Source organism: Ruditapes philippinarum, unplaced genomic scaffold, assembly GCF_026571515.1.
Source record: "Ruditapes philippinarum isolate M1 unplaced genomic scaffold, ASM2657151v2 ctg721_1_1_1_1, whole genome shotgun sequence".
Taxonomy (NCBI): domain Eukaryota; kingdom Metazoa; phylum Mollusca; class Bivalvia; order Venerida; family Veneridae; genus Ruditapes; species Ruditapes philippinarum.
In genome coordinates this window covers 204,191-226,348 of record NW_026863746.1, presented here as the reverse complement: position 1 = coordinate 226,348, position 22,158 = coordinate 204,191, and the positions used below count along the sequence as shown (strand labels likewise).

The 22,158-nt window shown below is 34.2% G+C and overlaps 2 protein-coding genes across 2 annotated transcripts; one reads left to right on the top strand and one right to left on the bottom strand.

Moving 5' to 3' along the window:
* Positions 1-976: 976 nt before the first annotated feature.
* LOC132723212 (beta-lactamase domain-containing protein 2-like) lies at positions 977-1,998 on the bottom strand. The gene is made up of 2 exons (XM_060707889.1): positions 1,649-1,998; positions 977-1,484 (listed from the first exon to the last, which is right to left on the bottom strand). Exons 1-2 carry the CDS (start codon positions 1,996-1,998, stop codon positions 977-979), a joined length of 858 nt encoding a protein of 285 aa, XP_060563872.1.
* Positions 1,999-12,934: 10,936 nt separating this feature from the next.
* LOC132723195 (uncharacterized) lies at positions 12,935-14,951 on the top strand. The gene has a single exon (XM_060707871.1). It carries the CDS (start codon positions 12,980-12,982, stop codon positions 13,709-13,711), a length of 732 nt encoding a protein of 243 aa, XP_060563854.1. The 5' UTR covers positions 12,935-12,979; the 3' UTR covers positions 13,712-14,951.
* The last annotated feature ends 7,207 nt before the right edge of the window (positions 14,952-22,158 follow it).

Here is a 22,158-nt window from a genome sequence, read left to right as displayed (position 1 = left end):
ATTTTAAGAGGTCTTTTGGTAATGAAAACTGATGGCTATAGTGATTACAGATTTGAAACCTATGTGAACACTGATGGCTGAAAATAAAAAAGGGCAATAACTGAAGAATAATGCGGGGTAGGTTATCATTCTTGTGTGCTGTATCCCTCCTCAGTAAAATCTATCCACCTACGAAGTTTCAAGTTGATACCTCAAATACTTTTTGAGGAAAAAATTGAATTGAAAAATTAAGTATGAAAAATAACAAAGGGCAATAACTCAAAAATTATGAAAGGTAAAGTTATTATTCTTGTGCACTGCACACCTCCTGAGTGAGATCTATGCACCTATGAAGTTTCATAATGATATCTCAAAGGCCTTTTGAGTTATGCTCTGGACAAAAATTAATTTTGAAAAATACAAAAGGGCAATAACTAAACAATTATGCAGGGTAGAGTTAAAGTTCTTGTGCACTGCACTCTTCCTCAATGAGACTCACCCACCTATGAAGTTTCAAGTTGATACCTCAAATACTTTTTGAGATAAGCTCCGAACAAAATAGTATGAAAAAGAACAAAGGGCAATAACTCAAAAATTGTACAGGGAAGAGTTATCATTCTTGTGCACAGCATTCCTCCTCAATAAAATCTATCCACCTATGACATTTCATGTTGACATCTCAAACACTTTTGAGTTATGATCTAATGTAGTCAACAAATATGGGAGAATCAAAATTGTTATAAAAATATTACGGAAAATAAAGTTGTATTAAAATATATGTTTTTTGCTTAGAAAATGGCAGTTATTACCTTTTACCTTTGAACCCTCGAAATTTCATTTTGTAGTCCGTTGCAAATGAATTCATTTTCACCTATGTTCTACATACAATGTAGTGTATGAAAGTTAAGGTATAGAAAAACAAAGTTTAGGTATTGAAATAATTGATTATTTGCTATCAATACACAATTAATATAGAATTATAATACAAGCTTGACCTTTAACTTGCACGTGTTTTATAACTGTCAAGACTTTTATAAAGTTCATTTTCTAGATCAACATATCTGGGATCGTCACCAAACGCATACATCGAAAGGTAATTTGTCAAATAGGCGACTCCTATACTATTTTTAAGATCTGCCATGGCTACCTGTCCCCCGTTGCCGGAATGTCCAAAGATAAGTTCGCCCCTAGGATTTTCCTTGAAGCCTGTTCCTGGTCCGAATTTTGTTTCTACTCCTAATGTTTGATCTTCGCCGGAAACAAGAGGTGTTGCTAATATTTTGATGGCTTTTTCTGAGAGAAGTCGTTGATTATTTTCGTCCACACCACTGTTGCTAAGTATACCATATACCTTCGCGAAACCTCGTGCAGTACCGGTACCATAGCAACATGACAAAACATGTTCTGTATAATAAGGATTATTAAGAAGTAGGGATGAACCTTGAGCAAACTCTTTAACTGCCTTCGCACCAGTGGCAACTAATGAATTTGGATCTGTGGCGAATCTATAAAAGAGTGAACTATATCGAGAATTTGTACAAGATTTTAAAACAGCTTCCACGCGGATTTTTCATACCCCTTTTGCCCACGGTAGACTTTTCGGGGCCTATTCATAAAAGCTATATAAAAACGGTTTTTCCATCTTTTTCAATGAAACATTTTTCCGTACTTTTTACGTGGATCTATTTTTGGGATAAGTGTGTCGACGTAAAGACCGTACGTAAGTGAATGATAACCATGAGCGGAACCTGCCGGCCATGCAGTTTTCTGGACACTTAAACTTCTCTCTACTTTTTCCGGATTGGCTGTGATATCGAAAAGTCCGATTGGCTCATCAAGAGAAACTAAACCTGCTTGATGACTCAGCAGCATTTCAACAGTGATATTCCCTTTGTCGTTTTGTGCGAATTCAGGCCAGTATTTAGCAACAGGATCTTTGTAATTCAGTAAACCTTGCTCAACCATTCTGGCCACCATAATTGCTGCGATACCTTTAGTATTCGAGAATCCAAGGGTCATTGTATCCTTCTGCCACGGACGCTGAGCTTCCAAATCGGTGTATCCACCCCATATATCCACTACTATTTTGCCTTTATGATAGACTGCAAATGCTCCTCCGCGTTCTTTACCACTTTCTAAGTTTTCTTTAAATTTGTCCGCCACATTCTTAAAGGCAGGGTGATACTATCCATCAAACACAATAGGAAGCTTGGGTTCCAAGAATGATTTGATATACGTGAAAAGCACAATTAAACAACAAAATATTACGCTCTGCTTTATGAATCCCATATTGGCATATAAAATTTGCACATGTGATAACGCAAGTGACGCTTATTTACTATGACGTCAAAGCGCCCTCTATCGGTGGCGGTGAAATTGCGTCTTTTTTATCAATAAACCGAACTGTTCTTATCAATTTTCATCCGATTTCCTTCATTTTAATTTTATAATGTTCAGTAAATGTATGTGTTTGTAATGATGTCTTTCTTTAACATTAACTTAATAGTCTGCGATTCTACGTCATTTTTCTCTACGTTCAGACGTCCATATTTGATGCAAATATCGCGCGATATCGCATTAAAGATTGTGTAATAAAAAGAATTCAACACGGTGAATTTTGCTATAATTTTCCGAGCGTGTAGTGAGATAGTGAAGAAAAATATTTATGCAATACAAATATAGGGTCAACGCGTAAGATATTTTGCTATTACTGTTTTAAAATAAAATAACGTAATGATTTTTGTGACGTTAATAGATGTTGGCGTTCAAAGAATAATACCAAATAACAATTTTCTTACGTCAAACATAACGATAGTAAGTATAAACAACACAGGGACTTGATGAAATGTATTTTTTTAAATTGTTGTTTATTTTCTCATTGAAAGCATGCGCTAGATGAGCACATTTACAATGTTTAATCCAAAAATCCCTTTTTAAATACTTTTCTAATTTGCAGGACACAGTTTCATACATCTTTTAATTCTAATTTTATAATGTGATGTTGTTAAAGTGTTATATTATTATATGATTTAACTAGTTTCAGTCCAAAAAAATAAGATTCACATATTGCTGTATGAATGAAGTAAGAATATTAGGTCGCTTAGCTTATACCCGTAGAATATTTATTTTACGTTACATTCAGCCTTTAAACACTTTCATAAAATCACATACAGGCAGACTAGCCTCGGTGTCAAAACACATCGTAAAATACAAATAAAAAAGATATGCATACAAATGTGCCGAAATAAGCGATAAATAAAAACTAGAAATAATATTCAAATATGTTAAAGGGACTCCACTGAGGTTTTTTGACATGATGGAACTGAAAATATTTTTTCCAGATAAATGTACCATTTGATGTAGGTTTATACCATTAATCTTTGTGCAAAATTTCAGAGCATTCGCGCACTTCGTTTTTCCAGAATAATTATTAAAAATGAAAAGCGTTTAAACGCTTTTCACCCGAATCGGGCTAACAAAAGCATAAAAATTACGATTTTCCATTTATTTCAAAGTATATTTCTTAACTATCTTCGCATATATTTCTGTTTAAAGTGCCCGGCTCATTTATGTAAGAAATTCAAATGTTATGTGTTTGGCTTTTCAACCTCAGTGGGGTCCCTTTAAGAATATTTAAAAACAAACTGTACAAGAAACAGAAACCTTTATTTTATTTTTATTTTTGCTTACCATTTTTAAGTCTGTGCAATACATAGATTATAAAATTATAATCTAATTAAAATGTCATGATAATTAGAAAATGAGCACTTATATGACAAACTATAAACTATTTTGGAAGCAAATTCATACTGAATAAAAAATATATAAGCATATTCGCAACTGCAGACTCGAATGTGAAACACCGAATATAACCATTACTCAACTCGGACTCATTACCGTTTTTTCATTACTGTACAGTATAACATAGCGGCCCTCAAAGTATTATTTATTTCTAAAGAGTTCCACTTGTGCAACTTTTGTTACCACTGAATACGAATAATGTATTATGTTGACGTTATCTAGTTCATTTTTTAATACAATTATACAGTTTGCTTTAAAACAAAATAAAAAGAAGGAAAAAACAACAACCTCAAAAAACACACCAACAACACGTGTTTATCATATTAGCAATAAAATGGACTTCTCCCTTATTAACGGAGATCATAATCAGGTTTTTAACTTTGAATATTCTTCTGTTGCCACGTTGTAATCGGTAAAGTGGTCTCACGCTGAATTCGGAAGGCATGGATTCGAGACACGATTGCGTATTGTACTAATAGATTATCTTTTAGAAATGAAATGTTTCAAGGTCCACCTCGGACTCCTGTCATTCATTTCCAAAGAGAAGTTGATACTGTGAGAAACACTGGTTTCGTTAAATATCCTCTGCTTTAATTGAAATACTGTTGAAAGCGGCGTTAAACCCAATATTAAAAAAAAATAAGAAGATATAAAACATAAAATGCATAGTTCATTATTTTCATAGTCTCTACATAGCACTGCATTATGTGCAGACAAAAAACGAGCTTCTCCCACAACCAAAATCACACAAATTGAGAATCCTACATAATCGCCTTCAATACAAGGGAATCTGTATTTAATATGCAAAATTCTCCGCTTCTAAACATACAAAATAAATCAACGGATTTTTCGCCTCTAATCGAGAAATGATCGCGGCTTCAGGTCGACTCAAAGATGCGCTAGTAAACGCATACCGCGAGTCAGCTAGTTTAAAATAAATAAGAATATCTATAATTATGTGAAATACGTGAGAAATTAAAGCCATAGCATGAGAGCGTGATTCCTGTTTTAAATCTGAGTCTCACGCTTAGTGCAGGGTATTTAGCTGCGAGAGAAAATAGAATAACTGATGGCTGTTAATAAATAAATTTTTATACGTGTAGAAAATTTTTGAATTAAATGTCTGCTAGATTTTATAATATAAATAAGACTACTAGTGAATCATGACTTAGTACAAATCGTTGCTACTTCCAGTTGATCATATATTTTTGAAACGTAAATTTGATTCATTTCCTACCACAGACATAGATGTTATTTATGTCTCTGTTCCTACTTACTGATATAATTATACAAGTCAAAAATTGTTACATATATGATAACATGGAAGTTTATGTTGTACCGAGATACACATAACTATGATGATATTGCGACTGCATCAGCCTTTTCATTCTTTTTCTGACATTCTTTGCAAAATTTATGTTTTTATAATTTCCCCTTAGGTGGCCTTTTAATTATATCTTTCAATATTCTGAATTGTCTTTCAGTCCTCGAGGTATTTATATCCATTCCTTGCAGTTTTTTCAGCGATTGATACCAACTTTTGCAGACAGTTATACCCTGATTTGTTGTGCATGTATATAATTGAAGATATTCATCGAAAAGCAGGCATCTGACAGGACTTTTAAAAGAACATTTTACGGAACATGTCTACATACTATTGTTGTTGATGGTTTTCACACATTGTTATTCCTGTCAGTATGTTATTTATCGAAAAAGTCGTGAAAATTTCCTTGAGAAAAATATTTGACGTCACCAAAATCATTACGTTTTACTCACCGTTCTATTTTATATTCAAATAGTAATAGCAAAATATCTTACGCGTTGACCCTATATTTGTATTGCATAAATATTTTCTTTTATGACTTCACTATGTGTTAAAAAAAAATTATAGCAAAATTCACCGTGTTGATTTTTTATTATTTCACAATCTTTATTGCGATATCGCGCGATATTTGCATCAAATATGGACGTCAGAACGTGAGGGAAAATAACGTAGAATCGCAGAGTATTAAGCAAATGTTCAAGAAAGACATCATTACAAAGACATACATTTACTGAACATTATAAAATTAAAATGAAGGAAATCGGATGAAAATTGATAATAACAGACCGGTTTATTGATAAAAAAGACGCAATTTCGCCGCCACCGATAGAGGGCGCTTTGACGTCATAGTAACGCTGTTTACTTATAAAATAATGCTGCAGAAATAAAGCTTACATATCTACATGTCTGTATACAAGAAATCATCAAGATCTGAAATATTGTCAAATTTCGGTCGGAAAGTAGCGAGCTACCTTAACGGTACAATTTAATACAAGAGACCATCCAATCGTGTTAGAATTAATAATATTATGAGAGATGATCCGAATGCATGGTATAGATAGCTTTAATTGGTTCCCTACTAAAATTCAAACATTTGTTTAAACTAAATCATATGCGCTCAAAATTAAACCAGCATTCAATACAATCGCTATCTTAAATTTACTACACAAAATCAACATTAAGCCAGTTCACTAGAAGGTGATATACACTGCATCGAAAAAAGAAAATATTTATACGAGGGTTTAATTTATAGAACAGTTTGTCAAACATTTGTGTAAAAATAATTCATTTACTTTAACACGTTCTTAATATTTAAATTACTTTAATGGCTTTGTTATATCCCAGATTTATTCATGAAAAAACAATTAACATTAAAAATGAAGATGTAAATATTTGTAGATACTGACTACATATTTAGCTGCTCAGCAATCTATGTTGACTGATTTGTGTCATTTGTGTTTTCGCCCCGCAACCCCGCCAGGCGAATTAATAAGTTGAAATGGTGATGGCCCTGAGCGAAAACACGCTAATAAACAAATAAAACTTCGCCCCGTGGGGGCGCAGAGCGACATTTAAGAAATAAAACGGTGGGGGCGCAGAGCGAAAACACGCTTATTTAGCGAGGGGCGAAGTCTAGCCCTGCGCCCCCGCTAATTAGCCTGTTTTCGCCCCGCGATTAATGCTCTACATGCATACTGCATAACTAATCAAGGGCCATAACTCTGAGTTAAAAAGTCTGACCAGAACAAGACGATGATATGCGCATCTCCTCTTGGAATTGAAGCTTCCCATAAAGTTTCGTGGAATTCCAGTCAATAGTTGCAGAAAAGTAGCGCGGAAACGATTATTGCTCTATATGCATACTGCATAACTAATCAATGGCCTTAACTCTGAGTTAAAGTGTCTGACCAGAACAAGGCGATGATGTGCGCAGCTGCACTTGGTATTGAAGGTTCCCATAAAGTTTCGTAGAATTCCAGCCAGTAGTTGCAGAGAAGTAGCGCGGAAACGACTATTGCTCTATATGCATACTGCATGACTAATCAAGGGTCGTAACTCTGAGTTTAACAGTCTGGCCGGATCAAGCCGATGATATGCGCATCTCATCTTGATATTGATGATTCCCATAAAGTTTCGTTGAATTCCAGCCAATTAGTTGTAGAGAACTAGCGCAGACGGACGGATGGACGGAAGGACGGACGTGCCGGACGAACGGGTGCCAACAATTGGGGTTTATGTGCTTTTTCTTTGATCTTTATGTGGCAGTTTTCCCCATAAACCAGTAAAATTACCACAAAACCAGTCGGTTGATGGGATTTCCTTCTTTTTTTACTAAAATTATGGACGGAATGAAGCTCATAGACCATTGAATGTTCGCCCGGACGGACGGACGAACGGACAACGCCAAAACAATATTCCCCTCCCGATTCCATCGGCGGGGAATAATTAGCGAGGGCACGGGGCGAAGCTTAATAGATAAAAATTCGTCCCGCTACCCTGCTTATTAGCGGGTTTTTCTCCTGCAACCCCGCCTAGCGAAAGTCGAGAATTAACAAGTCAAAGCGGCGGGGGCGCGGAGCGAAAACACGCTTATACCTGGGCGCGCGGGGCGAAGTTAAATACAGGTACACACAGGGGAATGGGAAAAAGATTGTACAATACTAAGCTATTTACACCTTTTAGTAATTTCTAGAAATAGACAGTTTAACTTGATTATTAACAAAGTCACTGTCCTTTACAACAGACCATTTAAAAGTATTAAGACATGATTAGGACACGCGCGCACACTCACGCACTCGCACGCACACCATAACACACCATCACACACACACACACACACGCACGCACGCACGCACACACACACACACACATATACACACACACACACACGCACGCACGCACGCACACACGCACACACACACACACACACACACACACAAGCGTATGAACTGGCTCAATCAAACCGAGAAGGCAACAATTTCAATTCACCTTTCTTGGGCATTCTTAAAAGTCCCCATTTTTTCCTGTTTACACTGAGTGTATTTACACTTGACATACATATCGGGCATCTTCATTTTTAATTTCCTGTGTAATGTAAGGTCACATTAAATAGAAAAAAAAAATCAGTCTTGGGTTTGCATATCAATAAATCTTAAGATTAGAAACATAAATATATTTTAAGGAAGTAAATCTGTAGTGCATAAACACCATGGAAATGTTACGGTTATCCAACTTACATTGCATAAATAGGTAAATGAATTTTATGCAGTAAAATATTTTATGGACGAAATGGTCTCTTTTTTAAGTTAGTGATGTACAACAGCCGTTGTCCGTATTCATCTTTATCAGTTGCGCAGTGTGATTTGCCTGCGCGTGCTTTCCCTGCGCATGCGCTCTTATTAGCGTCACTGTTGTAAACAAAAGAATTCATATACTTTTGTCAGATTTAATTTCACGATTTTCATCGTAGCATTGCGTTTATGTCTAAAACAAATTTTATCATATTGCAAAGATTTGTGTTTTCTGACATTTAACTTGATAAAAGTGTGACAGTGTTTCCGGATTTCGTCGATTTTGGGATCACAAATAATTTTCTTTGTTCGGCTGAATAGTGGCCACGTGGGTGGGGAAATTGATTGATTGCTGCAGCTGAGATTGTTTCATACGTTGACGCTCATAAGCAGTTAAGTATTTTCGTTTTTGCTTGTCGTTGCATCTACAGTAATGCTGTTGCGTTTCAAACTTTTCTCGGCTGGACTCCGAGCTTTGTGATCACCAAAACATCATGAATAAGGATCCTATAGCAGCTAAGGAAGATCTTCCTTAGCTGTATAGTGGTTTTTATTGTTAAATATTATACATGTAAAATACATGGGTGCAAGTTTCAGGCATATGACTGAAGCTCAGGTTTTTGTGACATATTTCATCATGTTCTACTTTTAGATTATGTAGGAAAATGATAACGAATTAAAGTTTTCAGGTTTTTTCAAATTTTTGATTGCACCTATGCATGTATACTCTACGGAATCCATATATAATTATGGTCGAGTTGTAACATTTCATGTATAGATTGGGGACTGTTGCCTGCCTGAGGCTTCATTTAGGATGATTTCCAACCCAATATTCCTCTAGATTGTTATAATAAATATTGTGAAACTTACATATATAACCTCTTGGTTAGTTCTAATCAAAGTTGTGGTGAGCAGATTAAAAAAAAAGATGCTTTTATTTATAATTTCCAGGCTTGAACCTGAGTTTCCGGACTAGTATCCGAGATTTATTTTTTAAATATCCAGGCTTGCACCTGAGTTTCCGGACTAGTATCCGAGATTTATTTTTAAATATCCAGGCTTGCACCTGAGTTTCCGGACTAGTATCCGAGATTTATTTTTAAATATCCAGGCTTGCACCTGAGTTTCCGGACTGGTATCCGATTTTATTTTAAATTTCCAGGCTTGCACCTGAGTTTCCGGACTAGTATCCGAGATTTATTTTTTAAATATCCAGGCTTGCACCTGAGTTTCCGGACTGGTATCCGAGATTTATTTTTTAATATCCAGGCTTGCACCTGAGTTTCCGGACTGGTATCTGAGATTTATTTTAATTTTCCAGGCTTGGGCCTGAATTTTTTGGACTTGTATAGATTTATGTTTTATTTTTAAATTTCATGGCAGGCACCCGAATTTCCGGACTAGTATCCGAGTTATAATTTTTAAATAGACTGTTTATACATATTAACCAGTCTAGTACGGGAGTTCCTAGTCAAGTGCACAAACATATTTTACAGTCCAAAACACCTGCTATAGAACTATTTGTAAATTTATTAATTCCAGGCTATGTCCTGAGGTTCCGGACAAGTATCCGAGGTTTTATTTCCTATTTATTTTGCTATATTTCCAGATATGCCGGGAAAGAGGAAAGCTGCTTCGTCAACAAAGGCGAAATGTACAGCTTCGTGTTGCGTGGAAGCACCGGTGGCTGGAGGGAGCAGCCCAAACGATGTACACCACATTAACAAAACAAAGCGCCGGGGTATAATTAATAACAATCCTTCTGTTCCTGAAGTTCAACCAGAAGTAACGGCATCCTCATCAGATGATTCTGATGATTCCAACCTGAACGATGTCACAATAAATAATGTTAACTTGACAGAAAAGGAAGACCGGGGGCGTTGGAGAACAAAATCACAGACGAAGACAAACTCTTCTCGCAAAAAGAGGTCCCTTTCTCCAACCAGGCACAGGCACAGTGTGAACAATGACGCATCCAGCAGGGAAGATGAAATAACAGACTCTTCTTCATCAGACAGCGATGATAGTCTCTTGGATGGAGTTTTAGCTAAACAGGCTAAAAAACTTAAAAGTGATAAAAGACACTCTAGAATCCCCTATTTCTACTCAGGTTCCCTATAAGCTCCAAAAGAAAATTTGGAGACATAAATTTGTGGATTTTGGGGCCTTACTGCCTATCACTTTTGGTCATGACCAAGAAGAAACGCCATACCAGTTCTCAGTTAACCAAACAAATGGTAATTTCCATCTTGTCCCATCTATAAAAAAACAAAAAATCCACAACATTGAGCAGTGGACCACCGCATTTATGCGTTTTGTGGCAATTTATGCCACAAAATACCCTTTAGAAACACCAGCCCTTATGAAATATGGTGAACTGGTAAGGGACCTGGCGTCTAAACATAGTACAAATGCCTGGGCCCGTTACGACTTCCAATTCAGAACCCTTCGGGAACAAGTTCAAATCCCATGGGACCAGTTACACACGGAATACTGGGTCCGAGCGACAACTGTGCCCTCGTCAACAGGTCATCCCTTTCGCCAGTACCGCCGCGGTGGCGGCTCGTACAATAATGCACCCCGTTCCTTTCGTAAAAACAAGTCGAACTCATCCGGTGAATTCCTTCCAAACACATGCTGGTCATTTAATAGACGAGGTTTCTGTCCATTGGTCAATTGTTTCCCCCACACATGCGGTTACTGTCGAGGCCAGCACTCCGCTAAATCTTGTCCCATTGGACAAAAGCAAGAGTCAAGCTCCAGTCAGCAGCCCACACAGCCCCAGTCAAACCAAAACATTACCAGAGTTTTCAACAAGTCAAAATAATACAGTCAATACTCCACTTATTACCCCAATTAAACTTGGTCCTTTCTCTTACTGGATCAGGGGTTACCAGTTTGAAAATTACTTGATATCTGGGTTTGAAAAAGGTTTCCATTTAGGTTTTGTAGGTAACAGATGTGCCTACATAACAAAAAACTCAAAATCTTGCTCAGAGTTACCAGACGTAGTGGTTAGAAAATTACAAAAAGAAATTACACTACGTAGAGTTGCTGGCCCTTTTGTTCATCCTCCTTTCCCGTCATTTAGGGTTAGTCCAATAGGTGTAGTACCTAAAAAGGAACCAAACACTTTCAGGTTAATTCACCACTTAAGCTATCCATATGGCAATTCCGTTAATGATTTTATAGATCCAAATTTAGCAACAGTTCAATATTCTACCTTTGACCAAGCTATTACAATGGTAAAGCACCTAGGTCCCGGTTGTTTAATGGCAAAAACAGATATAGACTCTGCCTATCGTATCATTCCAGTCCACCCGGATGACTATCCACTCTTAGGTTTTCGTTTCAATAATCTTTTCTATTACGACCGCTCCCTTCCTATGGGGGCTAGCTCATCATGTGCAATATTTGATCGATTTAGTTCAGGTCTTAAATGGATAGCTCAAACAAAACTGTCCATTTCAAACATTCTACATATTTTGGATGATTTTCTTATAATGGGCCCAAAAAACTCCAATAAATGCGAATCTGATTTGAGGGTTTTTCTTGATTTATGTAAAGCTGTGGGAGTACCCATAAAACAGGAGAAAACTGTTTCTGCGACATCAGTCATAGTTTTCATGGGTTTAGAAATTGATTCAATCAAGATGGAGGCTAGGTTACCCAAAGATAAACTTTCAAAACTTCATAAGTTACTGGTTCTTCATAAATCGCGCAGGAAAATTCAATTACGCGATTTACAGTCCCTGATAGGTCTCCTTAATTTTTGCTGCCAAGTAGTGCTGCCAGGAAGAGCTTTTCTAAGGCGTCTTATTGATCTTACTAAAAATATAACAAAACCTCATCATAGAGTAACGTTATCTAAAGAACCTAGGCGGGATTTGGCAGCTTGGCTTTTATTCATTGAACATTTTAATGGCAAACATATTTTACTTGATCAGAAATGGTTAACAAACGAAGCTGTACATTTATTTACAGACTCTTCAGGTTCCTTGGGTTATGGGGCCATTTGGGAGAAACATTGGTTCTATGGCCCGTGGCCATAACAGATTGTAGACACAAACATTACTTACAAGGAATTGTTTCCAATCACACTAGCAATTGAAATTTGGGGTTGCCAGCTGGCAAATCAATGTATTGTTGTACACTCTGATAATGAGGCTGTAGTCCATATAATAAATAAACAGTCTAGTAAAGAAGCAAACATCATGCAATTAATACGGCGTCTAGTTGTTGCGTGTATGAAATATAATATACTGATACGTTCTGAACATGTGCCGGGAAAGCAAAACAATCTAGCAGATATGCTTTCTCGTTTTCAGATACAAGAGTTTCTCAAGACTGCTCCCTATGCAGACAGGGTAGCAACTCAAGTACCAAGTGCTCTTCTCGAACACCTTTAAGACGTATTGTCAGTTCTCTACTTGAGGGTTCTCTGACTCAAAGCACGAGACGCTCTTATAGCAATGCATATAAACATTTCAGTTCTTTTCATAATAATCATTATGGAAGACATCCACACGGCAGAATTTCTACAAGTAAACTAACTACATATGTAGCATTTTGTCACTCGACAGGTATGAAATATTCAAGCATATGCTCCAGAGTGTCTGCCCTCAATTATATAAATAGATTGCTTGGTGCAAAGTCTTCAAAACACAGTTTCTTAGTACAAAGAGTGCTTTTGGGTTGTAAAAAATTTTCTTCGAATCCTGACAAAAGACAACCCATTACTAAATATCTGTTGAAAAAGCTAGTTTCCATACTACCCAGTTTATTCACGTCTTTATATAATGTTACACTAATTCGGGCTATGTTCACAATGGCCTTTTTCGCATTTCTAAGGGTAGGTGAATTCACAAAGTCTAGTACTGCCAACCATACTATCTCCAACAGCGATATATCTGTTAATACAAAGAATTGCAAACCTGTCAGTATTTCTGTCTCGTTGAGTCATTTTAAACATTCAGTTGCCCCATTCACCATGATTTTACAGCGTTTCAAAAACAAGCGAATATGTCCAGTTCTTGCAATTGACACATTTTCCAGAATGCGTCCAAAAGTTTTGGGTCCATTTTTCCTTAATGAATCGGGAACCCCAGTTACTACGAAACAATTCAATAAGATTTTGAAAAAATGTATTTGTAAGATTGGGTGCGACCCAAAATTTTATACATCACATAGTTTTCGAATTGGAGCTGCCACGTTAGCCCACAGCAAAAAGTACTCAGATTCTCAAATACGCAAATTGGGCAGGTGGCGGTCTAACGCTTTTCAGTCATATTTGCGCCCTTCTTCCCTGATGTTTTGATTAACGACTGTCTTATTATTACACTTTACTCAGATATAATTATTCTGATAAAGAACATGTGCAGATTTGTTTCATTGACTGACTGAGGCAGCAATGAAGCTAATTTTGATAACGGGTCATACAATAGTCCCAAAGACTTATATTTATAGTGAAATAAACTATACTGGACATTTAGCGAAACTACCTTATTATTGGCACGAAGCTGACTACGTTTTTTATGATATTAAATGGATGAATTGATATTGTTTTTAATATTAAACATTTGATTTTACTGGTTTTAACTGGTTTTCATAGTAGGGAATTGATATATACATGTATTACTGTTTTGAATAGTCTGCAGAAAGCTACTTTTTCCTACCAAGCATTAATTTTGTTGTTGATGTACATCTCTTTATCATGTAATTAGGAAATGTATGTATTTTGTTGTATTTCATTAAACATATATAGTGAAATCTATTTTATGCTGAAATCCTTATTGAATGAAATTTTGACTGTCTGAGGCGGCAAATTTTCATTAATATTATTTTTATAATTGGCTATTTAGTTTTTACATGTAATTAAGAAATTTATGTATTTTGTTGTATTTCATGAAACATATGTAGTGAAATCTATTTCATGCTGAAATCTTTATTTAATGAAATTTTGACTGTTTGAGGCGGCAAATTTTCATTAATATTATTTTATAATTGGCTATTTAGTTTTTACATGTAATTAAGAAATTTATGTATTTTGTTGTATTTCATGAAACATATACAGTGAAATCTATTTCATGCTGAAATCTTTATTTAATGAAATTTTGACTGTTTGAGGCGGCAAATTTTCATTAATATTATTTTATAATTGACTATTTAGTTTTTACAAAAATAATTTTGTTACTGTTGTTTACCATAATTTTATAAACTCATGGCATGCTAACTTGAAGTAGCTCAAATGATATTATTAAGCATGGATGTCAAATATGTCGTATGTACTAGTCAGCATTGTTTTTAAAAAATTTGACATAATTTTTATACAACAATGTATTATTCTCATTATACATGAATATAATTTGGCCCCATGATACTAAATGCTCTTTTGTAAATGAAATTTGCGTCACTCAACAAAATCCAATTGATCTACAGGTTCTAGAGTTTGCTTGTCTGGGCGGGTATAAAGTTCTGAATTCTCAGGTCTTTATCCTATGGCGTATTTTTATGCCCAGATAAAACATAATAACATTTTATTGTGTACTATTTCTAGTCATAACAAAATCTAAAGGTGCACTGTCCCAGCAAACACAAGACGTCATACTGACGTCAGATTTAAGTCAGGTTCTGACGTCGGATGACGGTCGGAAAAACGGTCGGATTTGAAAGTTTTTTTGACGTAATAATCTGACGTCAGATAGGCGTCAGGATCTAACCATTATCTAACTATTTCTGACCAAAATCTAACCATTTTCCGACCAAAATCTGACCGTTATCTAACCAGTTTCTGACCATTTTCCGACCTCAATCTGACCATTTTCTGACCTAAATCTAACCAGTTTCTGATCAATTTCCGAAATCAATCTGACCATTTTCCGATCTAAATCTTAACCTTTTTCTGCCCTAAACTTGACCATTTTCTGACCTTAATCTGATCATTTCCCTAATCCTCCTTGTTTACAATGTTATAAATATTTTCTGGCCAATCCTGATTTGATCAAATGTAATGTTACTCATTCTTTTAAGTAACTTTCAATCCAATGAAATGTATAACAAAAAACTAAAAGCAAAAATATGTTTTTATGTTTTTTTTTATTTAAGATAAAAGTTGCAATTTAAAGCTGATATATACAGTTTTAGTTAATTCTGCAAGGCTAAATACTTTTCATAAACTAAACCAAAGAAAACATAAAATAAGTTAATGACAATACAAAAAGTATTTCAAAAACAATGACATAAATGAAACTAAGAAATCATATACAAATATTAATGAACAAAACAATGTATGTATATTTCTATCAAAGTTTGCCTTATCAAACAAAATAATGAAAATATTATAAATTTAAGAAAAGTTAAAAGATTCGGATAATAATGTTTCAAGCAATTAATGACAGATATTCAGTATTTGAACTATATTTCTACAGCATTACTAAAACATTTAGTAGTATTTTTCATATTTTGACCTCCTTTTGATAATTGTCACTAACGTATAAATTATTTCCTTTTAGTTACTTCACAAAGTTATACACAAATGTACTTTTAAATATCCACGAGAATTAGCACGAATTTAGAGGTGCGATGCCTTTAGATATATGACCTTCTCTCACCAACCCTCGTCTGTCCGGAGTATGTAACATGTTAATGTCCAATAACGTTTGTGATATCATTTTCACTAAAAAAAAAAAAAAAAAAATTTATGAAAATTGGAAAAATTACAAGCAAATTTTTTTTTATGGTTATCTGCCCTTATGAAATTTTGAAAGTTATCTTAAATTAATGAACAACTTTGCTAGCTTTTCAGAAGTGAGCTTTAACAAAAATTAAGAGGAAACATAAATACTGAAAATTAAAAAAAAGCTTTAAAACTCTAGTTTAGTATGGATTATAGTATGTAATAGAATTTACAAAATCTTACCTTCCCATAATTCATGTTTCTTTTTACATTATCACATATTTCTGCCCCTCCGACCTTTGAGTCATACTGGGCTGCTTATGTAAGCGACATACTTGCAAACAGCATTTTAGAGATAGTTTTAAAAATGTCTCGAAAGCTTTCATTTTGTTACACGAGTTCCAGGCCTTCGTTTTCTTGTCGCTTGGATTGAATTTTCAATATGGTAAAACATTTGCACTGCAAAATTTCTCCCAAAATCACCACAAAGATGGTTATCCCATCTCAAACCGTTCTCCTAATGGTTTCCACAAATAATAAAAAACATGCGAGAATTTCGAGAAGCATTGCGAATTGTTTGAGACCTATGAAACTTAAATCTGACTGATTTCAGACCAGAAAAGAATTCGGAAGATATTGGCACGAATATATCTGACGATATATTTGAAAATAAATTAAAAATAAAATGCAGTGTATCTGCATCATTCTCTGCCTATATTGCGACGAATCATGTTTGGTGAATTTTTAATAAATGCCCTTTCAATTATGTCATTAGAACACGTGACACATTGGTATATAAAGTAGTCGCAGCTTTACTCTTATCCCTTGATACTTGCAAGTTATGAAGAGGCATAAGGCAGAAGATTTGAAGGATTATTAATGGCGAAAAATAAACACAACCCAGAGATTTTACCTGCCGACCAGATGCCGATGTCGTGACTGAAGCCGAATGGACTGACCTTACACAATAGGCAGAAACGACGAGGAGGAAGAGTACTTTCGTGCGTGTCCCCTCAATAGCAGCCTTGATCAGGACTGTCTCCTTTTCATATTGTCTCAGGTGACTGTACGTTAAGGTAATCCTTGAACGCTGTTAGTGACCAACTTTGGGCTCAAAATTCATTTCTCTGACTAAAATTGCATTGAGGTAAATTATCACAATTTTGTGATTTAAAATTAACCCATTTAGGGCATGATTGGTGACTGGCATGTCCGGGGTTCGTACTTGACAACGAATACTACTTCTTTGTGTCTTATCGGACGTATGGACCCTCATAAATTATTAACTACAGTTATGTGCACGCTCTTTATTTTAAAATGGTCCAAACAATATTTTATGTCACTCTGGTGTAACAGGTAAAAACCAAGCACAAAGAGCCTGTCTCAAAACATTCTGTGTCGGATCTGGGGACTCTGTTTGTGGTTGCCTTAATATGAGCACGTGAGTTTGTAAATGAAGCATCCGTAAATAAAATCGGCATGCCAAATTATCGAAAATCTATAATGTTTGGCAATTTATATTCGGCGAATGTCCTGAAGCATTTACGGATATTCAAATCAAATTAGTTGCAAATATGTAATCATATTAAATCCTTGCTATTCGAGATTGAACAACATTATTCTTCTATCGTAAATTTTCACGAATTATTGAATTATTGTACAGAATTGTAGTATCAGGTTTTATCGAAATGTGGCATAAATCATAATTGTCATTTAATATTATCCTTTGTATTTTGCTTAGATGTAGGTATGCGAGTGTTAGATATAATTCTATTAATGTTGAGGACATGTATTGCGTTCTTTCTTGGAATATTTCCATTTTCAAAATAATGGGTTCAGAGTATGTTTACAAAAACAAAACAAAACAAAACATAACACCAGATAATAAAAAACATATTTTGTGTTTCTATACTATTTTCCTTTATTTTAGAAACAATATATTTTATTTTGGAAACAATATATTTGAAAAATAAAACAAATGCAGCCAACAATATTGTATTATATATTTGATACTATTTCTATTGATCTTTCTTGTACACGTTCTAATTTCACCAAATAATATATTCGTATTTACATGACGTTTATTCTAAACTATTTTTCTTACTTCTTTTTTTCTCTCTCATTTTTATATGCAAATATGAACTATTAGCGACAACCTAAATCGAGGACAAATTATCCTCTTACGGTCAAGTGTCAATTTCCGACAAATACCAATTAAGTTGACTAAATGTCTGGTATGTGGTACGTTTCTTTATTATTTGATTAACGAGGACAATCTTCAGACGGCGGTTGCCACCCAATTTCCTCCATTAAACATTTTACACAAGGGATAAGGTTATTCTTTTCTCCATTGACATGATATACTTAAGGGAGCAATTGGGCTACTATATTTGACTTTCCATTGACTTGTTGTCCTTTACTTCACTTCATAATAACAGTTATTTGAACCACTTTGTCTAAACCACAAAGCTACTTGTCACGAGTCTCGTGTTAACATTGTCGGCTATTTTAGTATTGCTCAAATAGTGTCAATGTTTGACCTTATCCTTTTCCCTCATATAGACGTGTTTTGACGGCTTTTTGTCCCCCCCTTTTTTAGGCCCCAAACAGTGAAAAAATGCCATGTGTCCCCATTTGAGAAATGTTGTTAAAAAATTTGACTACTTTTTTCGGCGCGGCCCCCCATCAATGGTACATCAGGGGGTTGCAAGAAGGGGGATGTGCCCCTTTCTGTTGGGGGGGGGGGGGTTGAAGGTGGGGGGGGTAGCCCCCCTCATTGTTGAGAAAATTTTGGACATGTGGCAAGCTAAACATGGCCTCAGGTTGGTAACTAGTAACCGACGCTGAAAAGCCTTTTACTCTATCTTAATTCATTGACAAGTTGCAACACTTTGATTGGGAAAAAACACAATGCAAAATAGTGATTTTTGCAATTTTGAGACGTTCCCCGTTGCCATGGTAAAAGAAAAATTACGACTGAGCATGCTGTTACAGAGGCTATGGTCCAATCAACATTTATGCCAAGTTTCATTAGTATCGAAGCATTTTTCATAGTTTCAGAGCAGTTTGAACTTGTAACAGAAGGCTTTTCAATGAAAACGGCCTTTTTTCACAATATGCTCATGGGGTAAAAGGCTAAAGAGGATGAATGTACGGTTCTATATGATTTTGCCTTTTATTTAGATATAGATGGACTTTTAATAACAGATTTAGAAAGGACATTTTCTAACAGCGTAGACTGGCCTCCATATAATAGCTGTATGGATTATGAAATGCTTCATAAATTCTCTACAAAATTTAGAAATCGATGCAGCAAATTCTTTTTTAATCTTTGACTTATGAGTAGATAGTCAATTTCAATCCTTCAAAATCTGAAACCATGAAAATCAAAAGTTAAAAAAAACACATTTCGATCCACGTCATTTAAAAAAAATCAGACAATATTTTCAATTACTTAAAAATTTATATATATATATATATATTAAACTATTTAGAATGTATCGAGAACAATGCGACATGCATATCATTGCATATTCAAGGGATTATCCAAAATCACTTGTTTTTTTAAACTTGTAAAATTTGTTTGAGACATTTATCTGATATTGATACACGACCAAGAAGAAAAAAGATTAACACAGATACATGTAGTTACGCCTACAAAGATATTGTGTATAAGAAATATGACATTTGTAGTTGCAACTGTTTGCAAAATGTGATTGATAATGCATTCAAACACTAAAATTTTGAAATATATAATAATCATCCCTAAACAAATTATTTGCAACAATCTTTGTTGTGGTTTTCATTCCATAGAGTAAAAGTTGGTGACGAAACTTTAAGCACCCAATACATAATACAATAACGAGCCTCAAATGTTATAGAAACCACAGAAAATAACAGACAGCTTTTATTCGATTATATCTTATATCAGCAATTAAATGATTACTTACAACTGTCATTTAAATTTCATTTGTACAATGTTAGAAGTAAAAGTCTTTTAAAACAACTAATTTCTGAAATTGAATGAAAACCTACATTCGTATATTTTCAACATTCTGAAATACTGTTTCTCCTCTTTTTTATGTGTAGAATTAATATTGATCACTACCCGGAAATAAGTCAGTGTTGCTTTTCAGTGCCTCTCTGATAAACCTCTAAAATTTTTAAAATTACGTTGTTGTTGTTATCATAATAGTGCTATTTATTGCGTCACATTTTTTTTCAAACATGGAAAGGGTTTAAAAATATAACAAAATCTAAAGAGTTCTTCTAGAATTATATAATGTAAGGGATATGTTTGAAACACAATGTCATGAGGATGAAAATCCGGATACATACACCGAGCTATAGATCAAATCCCCCAAAAATGACTAAAACACCTACAACAACAACAAAAAAAAATTAAAAAAAAAAATAAAATAAAAAAAAAAAAATAAATAAAAATAAAAACAAAAAACAAAAACAGAAAAACCCCCAAAAACTCCACACAAATAAGATTTTTTACTTTATCTAATATAAAGGTATTTGAGCATATTGTAATCTATTATCACATTTCGCATTAGTACTCGCATTTTTTATCAAGAACTAGAATCTCATGACACAAAAGAAATAAATCAAAGGCTTAGCTATTCTATAGTCCTTTATCACAAAATGTAAGTTTCTTCAAATGAAAACCATGTAAAGTCATTAGAGGCATAATCTACATCATATTTCATAGATTGTAATAACGTAAAAATCTGTCAAACTGTCGCATGTAAAACATAAAAAAGTTTCACGAAAAGGAAACAGTTCCACATGCATTAAGATGCAAGAAAGTGAAATGTCATTTTATAATGCACTACCGACAAACAGTGTATATAATGATATAAAATCTCTTTCTACATAATGAAGATTCATTTGCATGATTTACATCATTCTATAGCATGATACAAATGTTCTCTTATGTTAAGCAAATATGGAGAACATATATTACATGAAGATTTTTTTTTAAACCGAAAGAAGTATATCTAAAACAACAACATCTGGGACATAAATAAGGAAACAAAAATATCATACATTATAATTAAAGAAAAAGACACTTTAAAAGCAACAGATGCAGTTTTTTGAACATTATACGATTTATAATAAAAAATGAAAGAAAGAGGAAACATTTAAAATGTGTCTGTCTGCTTTATCTAAAGCTGTCACTTTGTGTAAAGCATAAATAGTAGGAAAAAAGTTCCCACATATATATCTACTTATGAGGGTATATATTTAATCGTATAACAAGATATGTACGTTTGCAAGCAACTAATGCTAATTTATTATATACTTATAAATGAAATATTGAGAAATATTGATGAAATAAAATGCGTATTTTCATTTTCCGTATTTTCACTGTAAAAATTTATTTTTCACTGCAGTGAAACATATTTTCCGTATTTTCACTGGTGTCTTGCCGGACTACTTTCTTTTAAATTCTGCCAGTACACAAAATTTAAGGGAAAGTCTTTCAAATTTTATCGCAAAAATGAGACAAATGTATATATTAAACAGAAATTCAAGTTTTTTTCTATAAATACATGATTTATTTTCATCTTGTGGCATGAAAATTACCATATTTCACTCGTGGCTACCGCCACTCATGAAATATTTATTTTCATACTACTCGATGAAAATAAATCATGTATTTATAGAAAAAAAACTTGAATATATCCTCTATGTATTAACCATTTCAAAAGATAAAATACATTGCATTTTCTATAAGCATTTAAAACACATAAACACTGATAAAAATATACGTATCTACATGTAGTAATAATTTGGTTGTATGTAAAAATACATGCAAGTGATAAAAAAATACCTAAGGAACAGAACAAATATTATTCAATAACTTATGTATTGAACACCGTCACGCAAAAATAAACAAAGCAATGTCTCTATGTCACGTGATTATGATAACACAATATATGCAAGACAATGCATCATTTAAGAGAATATTCCTTTAAAGGTTCCTCAAAGAAGATGATGGAATAAGGTTTTGAAACTAACGCATTTAAGTCTTCAATGTTTCTTAAGATTATACTCCGTCAACTTCTGCCCAAAATTTC

Coding starts and splice junctions, on each gene's coding strand:
- LOC132723212 (XM_060707889.1), bottom strand. CDS start 1,998: ATGACCCTTGGATTCTCGAATACTAAAGGTATCGCAGCAATTATGGTG. Junction 1,485..1,648: donor AAAATAGATCCACGTAAAAA/GTACGGAAAAAT, acceptor ACTCTTTTATAG/ATTCGCCACAGATCCAAATT.
- LOC132723195 (XM_060707871.1), top strand. CDS start 12,980: ATGAAATATTCAAGCATATGCTCCAGAGTGTCTGCCCTCAATTATATA.